This window comes from Nerophis ophidion, linkage group LG06 (assembly GCF_033978795.1).
Source record: "Nerophis ophidion isolate RoL-2023_Sa linkage group LG06, RoL_Noph_v1.0, whole genome shotgun sequence".
Taxonomy (NCBI): domain Eukaryota; kingdom Metazoa; phylum Chordata; class Actinopteri; order Syngnathiformes; family Syngnathidae; genus Nerophis; species Nerophis ophidion.
This window is the reverse complement of record NC_084616.1, coordinates 62,508,572-62,521,012: the sequence shown is the minus strand read 5'-3', so window position 1 is coordinate 62,521,012 and position 12,441 is coordinate 62,508,572. Positions and strand designations below refer to the sequence as shown.

Below are 12,441 nucleotides of genomic sequence, written 5' to 3'. Positions count from 1 at the left end.
GGACTGTTCTATTAGAACTAGTATTGATAAGATGCATTCTGGTCTCTCATGACTTACTATTAAGCAAAGGATTTCTTCAGGTTTGGCCACATTTTTCTGTTGTGTTGTCAACTCAAAAATTGTTTTGTTTGACTAGATTGTATTGTTTGATTGTAATGATGCACATACCTAATTATGATACAAGATATGCCGTCAGTGGTCATGTTGTCATACCTAGTTCGAAGACAAAAAAAACAGTCATTTACAGAGACATTGTTTGTTGGAATAATTTACCACTTGATATGTGTCTCATAAAAGTTAAATTAGTCTTTAAAAAAATATTGCAAATGTACTTACTGGAATAACCTTAAACCAAATCAATTATTGAATGTGTTGTTTCTTATGAGTGTTGATTTTTTGTTTTGATTGATGCAATTGAATCCTTTTTTTAAAACAGATTTTGTACATATATTGATGACCATGAAGTATAATGTGAATTAATACAATCATGTAGTTTCCTATGTTTTTTATGGGTTTTGCAACGTTTTTAAACTCTTTGGTAAAATCTAATGTTTTGTGTGGACCCCAGGTAGACGAGCTGACTGTCATGGCATCAGCTAATGGGGATCATTTTCATATAAACAAGCACATTTTTTCTGTCACAATGGAAAGAATTAATACATTTAGTAAGAAAGATGAAGTACTTTATTGGTGCACATGTTTGTGTTTGCACTTGTTAATAAATGCACGCGCAGTCTTAGTAGATCACCTGCAACATGCCCACTACATGCATTTGTACAGTTTGCACATGCTATTTATCATTTAGTTGGATCTTTGTGGGGCTGTATAGCTCGATTGGTAGAGTGGCCGTGCCAGCAACTTGAGGGTTCCAGGTTCGATCCCCGCTTCCGCCATCCTAGTCCCTGCCGTTATGTCCTTGGGCAAGACATTTTACGCATGTACCGAAGTACATGTCAAACTACTTCCTTAACTTAAATGACCGCCATAACCACAACACCAGGGGTAGCTCCACAAACCACGTTAAACCCAGATTCCGATCCAACAAAGGTCTTAACTCATTCTCTTTCTATGCCACATCAATGTGGAATGCACTCCCAACAGGTGTAAAAGTAAGTGCATCTCTATATGCCTTCAAAACCACTCTAAAACGACACCTACAGGCAACTTCAACCCTTTACTAATACCCTCCTCCATTCACATCCCATCTCCCCGGGTTATAAATAACCTAATGTGAATAATCAAATGTACTTCTAATGTATTTACTTGCTCTTATGCTATCTGAACTCACTATGTTCTCTGCTGGCTGTACATATCCTACTAAGTAAGACCTACACTGTAGGGCTGGGCGTATCGATACCAAGTATCGATAGTATCGATACTTGGTGAGTATCGGTATCGTATCGATACTGGCGTGATGGCATCGATACTTCACCAAATTAAGCGAATCACTCCGATTTAAAAAAAAAATGTGCCCGCCTCCCTAGTGAACGAGATTTAAAAACACTTTAAAAATTAATCTTCAACCCAAAATAAAATAAAATAAATACAATTAACATGACGCTTTGTGCGTTCGCGCACACACATCAGTATAATTCGCTCCGAGGTTCACTCGGACACGCACACACACACGTGTGCGTTTCCATTGCGACTTAATGTCTTGGTTGTAAACTGTAAAGTATTTTATTGCACTAAAATAATGACAAGCATTTCTCAGTTCTTTTTTTTGTGTTCATTTTTACAACTGTTTAATAACAAGTGTTTTCTTTTTTACTTAAGTTCTTGTGTATTGTGAGGCGACTAGCCAAGTTCAGTATTTGTTTTCACCTTATTTGCACTACTTACTTTATTGTAATTGATATTATTACTTTTTTATTTGAATTTCTCAGTTCTTTTGTTTTGTGTTCATGTTTACAACTTTGTTCAATAACTAGAGTTTTGTTATTTACCTTAAGTGTTTGTGTGTTTTGAGGCGACAAGCCAGGTTCAGTAGTTGTTTGCACCTTATTTGCATTACTTTATTGCGATTGATATTACTTTTGTAATAAAGATTTTATTTTTTGACTTAAATCGTTGTCCTCTGTTATATTATTATCATAATCAATTAATAAAGGCAAAAGTACAAATTTGTTTTTCAAAAGTATCGATACCCCGAAGTCCCCCCCTCCATCAGATGACGACACTTCCGGTATCGGTATCGGTATTGGCGATACTGGCCGGTATTGGATCGGATCGGTATCGATACCCAAATTTGCGATATTGCCCACCCCTACTACACTGTTTCAAAGTACATTTCTCTTGTGATGCTTTTATTGATGACTGAAGTACTGATATCAACCAAAGCTCCTCATCCCACCCCCCGGATTGTAAATAATGTAAATAATTCAATGTATATACTATGATGATTAACCTGTGATGACTGTATTATGCTCATAGTATATATTTGTACCATGAATTGATTAACGTGGACCCCGACTTAAACAAGTTGAAAAACTTATTCGGGTGTTACCATTTAGTGGTCAATTGCACGGAATATGTACTGTACTGTGCAATCTACTAATAAAAGTATGAATCAATCAAAAAAACCTGCTGCCAGTGCCACCAACACTGGTTTAAATGTAACTTAGATATTGGGTTTCACTACGTAAAAGCGCTATATAAATATAATTCACTTCACACTTCACACAGTTGATCATAGACTGAATTGGTTTCAAGAGAAAAAAAAGCCTTCAATACCATATGTTTTGTTTAAGCAGTAAACTGACTATCCCTTCTTGTGTTTAGGGTCTCCGAGCAGCTGACAATGACCCCACGGCACCACCGTACGACTCGCTGCTGGTGTTTGACTATGAGGGCGGCGGCTCCACTTCTGGTTCTGTCAGTTCTCTCAACTCTTCCAGCACCGGAGAGCAGGACTACGACTACCTCAACGACTGGGGACCCCGCTTCAAGAAGCTGGCCGACATGTACGGCGGGGGGGAGGAGGATTAAATCCCACACGCTCAACGCACTCGTCTTATCAGCTGGCTTGCTGTGTCCCGCCAACACCAGGGGTTGCAACAAGTTCACACCGACTGACCAACATTCGAACTACCTGCTCCAGAGGTCGGCCACCGTCTGACTGACACAGACGCTCTGAGTTATCACGATTTTGTATTTTTTTCAAACTTTCATGTGAAGTTTTAAGCCAGGCTTTAGTCGCTTCTGTCTGATTCTCTTTTTCTTGTGACTTCTTTTTTTTTCTCCGTTCTCTTCACTCCACAACAAGAGTCGTTCCTTACTCCTCCAGGTGTTCACTTCCCTCTAGCTGTCAGCCCCTGTCTGCCTCTCTGCAGAAGCTTTTTGGTTTCAGCCTCTTTGTCTAGGGGGTAGCAAATAGGAACAAGAACCCAGATATGAAAGTCCCTCCTGTGTGAGGCCTCTGGTTTATTCTCTTTTGAACTTGGATCACTTAGAATAGAAGCACTGTTGTTTAAAAAAAAAAAAAAAAAAGAAGAGAAAAAAAAGTGCCTTCAGTGGTGCATATTTTAACCGACTCCCTCTAACTCAGGATAAGTTGCCATTTTCTGGGCGTCTGCGCCTTCATTTACCCCTGACCCTTTAACTCAGACCTTTCCATCGTGCTGCAGGGCTGTGCTTTGGCTGCGGTGGTGCCAGTCTCAGCTACGAGCAGCGAAGGCGGGTGTTATGTAGACATACCGGACAAATCAGTACAAGTTGATGGCAGCCAAGTTGAACATGATTGCATAAATCACACAAAAAACGAGATGGGACTGTTGTGGAGTAGTGTCTTTGTTTCTCGTGGCTTCTTTAGCAGCTGTGTTTGTTTTGAACTCATTAATCACACCTTAACACATGACAGTCAAGGTTTTCCTGTTTATCCACACACCCAAAGGGACGTATGCATTTTGCAAGTTTACTACAAAAGGGAAGGGATTCATATGGACCCCATTCCTGGGTGGATCTCGCCTGAGAGGGAGAGGGGTAGTTGATCATTTTGCTATGCAGTTTGCTGAAAATGATGGAAAGCGCCACCCTACGTAGCAACTGATGCTGTGGTCAAAGTTCAAATTGCCACAGAACACATATTAAGACACTTAACACTACTGCCGTCTGGCAGCTGAAGTGAATATCATCATCATCATTCTTTATTGCAGACCTTAAAGGCCTACTGAAACCCACTACTACCGACCACGCAGTCTGATAGTTTATATATCAATGAGGAAATATTAACATTGCAACACATGCCAATACGGCATTTTTAGTTTACTAAATTGCAATTTTAAATTTCCCGGGAGTTTCTTCTTGAAAACGTCGCGTAATGATGACGTGTGCGCGTGACGTCATGGACTGTTAGGAAATATGAGCGCTGCGCACACACACAGCTAAAAGTTGTCTGCTTTAAGCGCATAATTACACAGTATTCTGGACATCTGTGTTGCTGAATCTTTTGCAATTTGTTCAATTAATATTGGAGAAGTCAAAGTAGAAAGATGGAGTTGGGAAGCTTTAGCCTTTAGCCACACAAACACACGATGATTCCTTGTTTAAAATTCCCGGAGGTGAAACTTTACTATGGATCAGAGCGGTCAAGCGAACATGGATCCTGACCGAATGTCAACCAGCAGGTTTCGGTGAGAAGATTGTGGTAAAAAGTCGCCTCTTACTGGAGATCAGCTGAGCTTGCGCCATCCATAAAGCTGCCGTCAATTTCCTGAGACACTGGCCTCAAGACACCCATGGACACACCCCTCTGACTATCAGGTACTATTAAACTCACTAAAACACTAGCAACACAATAGAACGATAAGGGATTTCCCAAAATTATCCTAGTAGATGTGTCTAAAAACATCTGAATCCGTCTCAATGCAATTGCGTTTTTTTCTTTTTTAAATTCTTTTTTTTTTTTTTTCTAGTCCGTCACTATCAATATCCTCAAACGCAAATCTTTCATCCTTGCTCAAATTAATGGGCAAATTGTCGTTTTCTCGGTCCGAATAGCTCTTTTTGTTGGAGGCTCCCATTAAAAACAATGTGAGGATGTGAGGAGCTATCAACGGGTGACGTCATCATCTTTGACTTTCGGTAAAGGCAGGGCTTTTCTCCAGTTGCGAACTTTATTGTGGATGTTCTCTACTAAATCCTTTCAGCAAAAATATGGCAATATCGCGAAATGATCAAGTATGACACATAGAATGGACCTGCTATCCCCGTTTAAATAAGAAAATCTCATTTCAGTAGGCCTTTAAGATCCATTAAAGATACAAAATATTAAAAAAAAAAAAAAAAAAACACTAAAAAACATTTTGTTTAGAAACATTAAAAAAACATAAAGTCCAAATGTCAGTTTCTAACATACAAACATGTGTGCCAATGGTTCCCAATCCAGATGAGTACCTAACAGAACTGGGTTTGTTAACACAGTGAATATGTCATTTTCACAGTCAGATGCCCTACACTAAACTTATAATAATAATGGATTAGATTTATATCGCGCTTTTCTATTGTTAGATACTCAAAGCGCTCACAGAGAAGTGGGAACCCATCATTCATTCACACCTGGTGGTGGTAAGCTACATCTGTAGCCACAGCTGCCCTGGGTTGGACTGATGGAAGCGTGGCTGCCGGTTTGCGCCTACGGCCCCTCCGACCACCACCAATTATTCATTCATCATTCATTCACTGGTGTGAGCGGCACCGTGGGCAAAGGGTGAAGTGTCCTGCCCAAGGACACAACGGCAGCGACTTTGATGTCCATAGGTGGGAAGCGAACCTGCAACCCTCAGGTTTCTGGCACGGCCGCTCTACCCACTACGCCATGCCATAGTTGCGTAGCAAAGCTGAGAAAGTAGGCCCCCCAACACTAACAAACATCTGGCTTGCACTGGCATCTTCTTGGAATTCCCAGGAGAAGCCTCATACAATCATTATAACCAACCTGCAGCTTATAGTGCACCCCCCTCCCCAATTCATCACGTTTCATGTGTCAGGTAAACCGAGACAAATGTGGCTGTATGAATTCCCTTCTTACTGTCGGACAAAAAAATACAACATTGCAAATACAAAGTAAACAATGAAGTCAGCTTGAAGGATTGTTATCCCCGATCAATCCCTTGCTCTTTTATGTCACTATATTGTTTTTAGTTATGTTAGATTCAGTAATACTTCACGACAATGTTTAAATGTAGGAATGTTGGTGCTCACAACGATTGAGGGATTTGAGCCTCAGCCAGGGATTTCTCGGCTCCTCAATCTGTCTCTCTTCAGGCTGCACTTAAACATTTATCTGAAATGTTCCCCCTGAAAATTATGCCTGCAAGTTCAAAAGTTTCCGTGAAGAAGTGAGAGCAAACAAAAGTTTGCCATGGAGTTGTGAACACTATATCAAAGTCCACTGGTCCAAAATGGAGACTTGACAGATTTTCTAAAAGAAAATTTTTTTTAAAGACTGAATGAAACGGCAAAACTGCTTATGGGCTTGTGTACCGTATATTTCGGACCATAAGGCGCACCCAATTATAAGGTGCATTAAAGAGGACATAATATGATTTTTTTTCCATATTTAAAACACTATCCTGTGGTCTACATAACATGTAATGGTGGTTATTTGGTGAAAATGTTGCATAGATTATGTTTTACAGACCATCTTTAAGTTATTGACCTTCGGTTCAGGATGCGCCGTTTTGTGGGCGGTCTTATTCACGTGGCTCACCTTTAACAGCGCCTTCTCCCCGTCATCTTTGTTGTAGCGGTGTAGCGTGCAAGGATGGGACTGGAAGAAGTGTCAAAAGATGGAGCTAACTGTTTTAATGACATTCAGACTTTACTTAAATCAATAATGGAGCAACATTTCCTCATTCGTGGCTCACTGGTGAAACAACGCCGGAAATGTGTCCCGTAAAAAAACGGCCCACCGGAACGCTCTAATAACGAAAGTTCCCCAGGTGAATTATTTAAACCCAATACACCGGAAGTTTTTAGCGCTTCCATAGCAAGATATAAGTCGGAACTTGGCAAAAGTGGAGGGTGAATGTCCCATAACAAGAAGATAGTGAAAAAGAAGAAGCTTATCCCCTATGGTTTCAGCACTGACTACACTGGCGGACTTATGCAGATCCAAATACACATCAGCAAGTACCAGAAGGAAATCATTTTATGCATAATATTGTGACACAAAACGCCAGATAATATGTGCCATTTTGCGGTCCTTATACACACACCATAATAATACCACATGTTGAACCACAATACGTCTGACGACGGTTGCCGTAGTGCTGCGACAATCCATCAAGCGGTGCGGCTTCATACCTTACCAAAGTCGTACTCAAACATTTTGACAGATTTTTGAGCGTCGTGTGTACTGTTCTATATTCTCAACTTAAAGTGTCGGTGTTGTTTACTGGCGTCATATTGCAGTCTACACTTCTCTCTTATGTGTGACTGCCATCTATAGGTCACACTTATCATTACACCACGTACCAAATAAACTAGCTTTGAGGTCGGCAAGCACAACCAGATTTATTCCGTACATTCGGCACACCAGGTTATAAGGCGCACTGTCGATTTTTGAGAAAAAGAAAGGATTTTAAGTGCGCCCTTAAAATAATTTTTCAAAACACACCCATGTTGGACGGAAATTACGACTTATAAATGTTAATGTATATTATTCAAATGTTGTCAGTGGGTGGAACATGTTCCCCTGTGGTCCCCAGCTTGATGCTGGATGACCTAATTCGCAATGACTTTAAAATACAACAAATTATAAGAGGAAAACTGTACTAATGCATCTCCTTGAAAAAGGCCCATCCATTAGAATAATACATGCTGTTTACCTGCCAATGCAAGTATTTATGGCCTTAAAAGAGAAACCTGGGTGTAATTGGGTTCTTACAAAGGGAAGGAATATCATGTTATAATCAACAAGGTGAACAGGGTTGGAATCTAACGGTTGAGAGGAAACAGAAGCAACTTGCATCTTGCCGTGAAGAAACTGAGAGCAGTGATTTTTTTCCCCCAACCACTGTCAGCTTAAAGTGCAATCAGAGTCAAGGCAAGGAGGGACGCTCGCTGCCGGATTAGCTCTTATCTATTCGGTTGCTCCTCCACCGCCAGAATATCCTCACAAAATAAACACAGCTGTTACTCTCGCTATCTGTGATTTGTGTCTGACACATCAATGTTGTATATACAGGACCTTTTTTTATACATTTGTCAACATGAATCACTTGTGATTTTTCTCTCTCACTCTTTCAAGTGAGACCAACACGTTGGCGAGGAAGGTTTTACCGCTAAAAAGCCATGGTGAAGAGAACTCCATTGATTTTGAGCGCGCTCACGCAGCCGTGCTTGTGTCGCCGGGTCACTCGAGCCTCTTCAGAGCAATGAGTAAAGACCTTTCAAACTCACCTGTACAGTCCAGCATTAACACACACACACACACACACACACACACACACACACACACACACACACACACACACACACTCCTCTTGGCCTTATTGTACACATATGCGGGTTCTGGTCCAGCGTTTCAAACTGATTGCAAAGCTCAAAGGGCCCTCTTACATGTAGTGGGACTGCCAGAGGACAAAGGGACGTTCTTTGACACATTTAGGGTCCCTGAGCAGACATCCGGATAAAAAAAAATCTGGGATAACGCTGCAGCAGGCCACACACGTACACACAATGACTTTTTTTTGTTTGTTTAAATGGCGCTGTTATGGTGTTGCATGATGACAAATTGCAACAACTGTTTTTGTGCCGTCTGAAGTTATTGAAGAGATTGCAAATATCTAACAACGCTTTTTCTCCGGCGTACTGTAGACAATTTGTAACCATGGACACGCCTGACATGATTGCAGGATATGGCCGCCACTACAAGAAAGACCGGTGGTTCTTTAGAGATTTCCTCGCCCAAGTCCAAGTGTACATACTGTAGTCTTTGCTCGCTAAACAGACCAAGTTCAATGTACGACTTGAGCTTTTTGCATGTCTTTTTTTTTTTTTACGATGGCCAGATGAGTTCTATTACAGTAACCATTCAACATGTGACGTGTGGCAACCCGCATGACCGAGGTTGCACTACAAATACAATTCTGGCATACCATATCCACATAGTTGAAATGAAAAAATATAATGTTAGTTATGATATTAATTGCACAGGTATCTAAAGTCTAAGAAGAAATAGTTTTTTTTGTAAATTGTCGACAGCACAAGCATTTTGTATTGGTGTTTGTACCCATTTTGTATTAAACGAAAAAAAATAATTAAAAAGAAATATTATGTTGTTTCAAGCCTGTGTTTATAATGCCACTGCAACCTTGGTTTCCAAACAGTACCTGTGCAGCCCTGCAGATCAACATTGTAAATGAGATGCCAAGCTGGAGAATCCTTTTCAGGACCGTGTGTTATAAATAAAGAATTCCCCTCCTTATAAGAACATCGCCTCGTCTTTGTATCCGCATTTCCTCTCTCAAGTGTTGTTTGTTATTAAAGAGGACATATTTGTTGTGTTTACTGGAGGGAGTTGACGGCACAGACCACAAGAGGGCGTAGTTTCTTTATGAGCTATATATATATATATATATATATATATATATATATATATATATATATATATATATATATGTATGTATATATATATATATATATATGTATGTATGTATATATATATATATATATACATATATATATATATATATATATATATGTATGTATATATATATATATATATATGTATATATATATATATATATATATATATATATATATATATATATATATATATATATATATATATATATATATATATATATATATGCTATTAAAGTGGACATATTTGTTATGTTTAATGGAGGGAGTCGACGGCACAGACCACAAGACGGCGTAGTTTCACTACAATACTTAAAAGGAAATGGAGGGTGAAAGAGCCAAAATGGAGTATGTGTGTGAGACTTGATTGATTGATTGATTGATTGATTGATTGATTGATTGATTGAAACTTTTATTAGTAGATTGCACAGTTAAGTACATATTGACCACTAAATGGTAACACCCGAATAAGTTTTTCAACTTGTATTAAACGTTAATCAATTCACGTTGCTCAATTCAGCAGCTAATCCTACTATGTGTAGGATTAGCTGCTGAGTGTTACCGGTAGTGTTGAGTGAATGGCAAGTCCAAAAGGTGCTGGGCAGGCTTGTATGTCCTTGAGGCAAGCAAGAGGTCAGGGCTAAGAGGGGCGTAGGAGGTCCGTGTCCAGGCGAGATGTCAAAATCCAAGGGGGCAGCCAGGTAGGCGGAGCGGAACAAAGAATGACAAGACGCACAGTTAGCCAAGCGGAAACGGGGATTTGCTGCAGGAACCACAGGACACAGGACAACGCAACAATGAAACATACTGGTGAAAACACAGAGAGAGCAGGATTTCATCATGCAAGAATACGGCTTGCTGTACGCCAACATAACGTTAGGTTCTGGCCCTGGATAGCAAGTTGAGCAGGCTTTTGAAGGCAGGAGAGCTCATCAATGACAGGTGTGTAGTTTGCTGATTGCTTGCAGCTGCTTGTCGCAGCCGGAGTGAAGCGTGCAGGAGGTGAGCGATCGTGGGTGAGCCCCGAGGTGCGCTTCTTGTAGGCGCAACCAGCAGAGCGCACAGATGAAGGCGAATTGGAATGCGCCCTGGCCGTGACAGTATTGTGAAAATAGACATTTCTAATTGCTTGTGAGCTGATTAGAGGTGGGTACCTCTCACATTTGAACTGAAATGGGAACCTGAGAATTGACACCAGTACGTAACGCATACTTGCCAAGCCTCCCGATTTTTCCGGGAGACTCCCAAATCTCAGTGACCCTCCCGAAAATCTCCCAGGTCGACCAGTTTCTCGATTTTCTCCCGATTTCCACCCGGACAGCAATATTGAGGGCGTACCTTAGAGGCGGTGCCTTTATCGTCCGCTTTTCCACCGTACAAACAGTGTGTCGGCCCAGTCCCGTAACACATGCAGCTTTTATAGACACTCATTAGTGAAAGCAAGGCATACTTGGTCAACAGCCATACATGTCACACTGAGGGTGGCCGTCTAAACAACGTTAACACTGTTACAAATATGCGCCACACTGTGAACCCACACCAAACAAGAATGACAAACACATTTTGGGAGAACATGTGCACCGTAACACAACATAAACACAACAAAACAAATACCTAGAACCCCTTGCAACTAACTCTTCCGGAACGCTACAATATACCCCCCATCTCCCGAATTTGGGGGTCTCAAGGTTGGCAAGTATGACTTAACGGTACCACTTTTTGGTACTTTTGTGTATTCAGGTAAATGTCAATTGTTTCATAATAAAAGCTCATTTTTAGATTTAACAATTAAGGATGGGCTGATTATAATAACTGTGTTGTTCAGTAGTTGTGCTTTGTTTTCTTATTACATTTCTGAGTCTTATTTGCAGGTATTATATACAAACGTTTGTAGTAGACTTTGCAATTTATTGCAAGACATTTAATGGCAGTGGCGTAAAGATTTTGGTGTGTAGCCATGAAGCTGAATGTGCCAGTCTAATCCTATGTTGCACTCTAAAAAGTAATTCTAAGGTAAAGGCTTGATCTACAAAAGGTTTGCATGTACTAAAACACATGACAAAGTTGACGCACACACAAGCTGATCTTCTTAACTGGTGACCAGAGGATTGCATCTCATAACCCTTGAGTCAACCTTGACCAAAAAATCGGACATTTTCTGCATTTTTTTTTTTCCATCTTCAACAAATCAGATAAATAGAGGTTAGAGAGCTGACATTTGGCCACATAGTTTTGAACAAGTTTATTTGTAAAATGATCTCATGGCACAAAGTTATTCCAAATAGGACATAAACATTAGGGACGGCGTGGCGCAGTGGGGAGAGTGGCCGTGCGCAACCCGAGGGTCCTTGGTTCAAATCCCACCTAGTACCAACCTCGCCACGTCCGTTGTGTCCTGAGTAAGACACTTCACCCTTGCTCCTGATGGGTGCTGGTTGGCGCCTTGCATGGCAGCTCCCTCCATCAGTGTGTGAATGTGTGTGTGAATGGGTAAATGTGGAAGTAGTGTCAAAGCGCTTTGAGTACCTTGAAGGTAGAAAAGCGCTATACAAGTACAACTCATTTATCAATTATCATTTATAACATTTACTATACACTTAGCTCCTTTGCCCATATAGGTCGCCATTGACTCCCATTGTAACAGATATTTTTCAACGGACTGAAAACCTGTTATGTTATAATACTTTCACCACAAATACTGAATGGATCAAACATTTCCCTTCAAAATACAAGAAACATTTGTTTTGTGTGTAATTACACTCTTTAACCACGACTTAATGCAAAAGACATACCATTCATTCATATATAGTGTTTTTGCATAGTTCATTTGAATTGAAAACAAACGACTTCATG

At 40.4% G+C, this 12,441-nt stretch overlaps 1 protein-coding gene across 1 annotated transcript in view; it reads left to right on the top strand.

The window, feature by feature from the left end:
* LOC133555082 (cadherin-4-like) overlaps positions 1-9,436 on the top strand; it is a 669,978-nt gene extending 660,542 nt beyond the window's left edge. The window contains exon 18 of the mRNA XM_061904548.1: positions 2,782-9,436. Within this exon, the coding sequence (XP_061760532.1) occupies positions 2,782-2,988 (207 nt within the window). The 3' untranslated portion in view covers positions 2,989-9,436. The remainder of the gene's footprint in view (positions 1-2,781) is intronic.
* Positions 9,437-12,441: the final 3,005 nt, after the last annotated feature.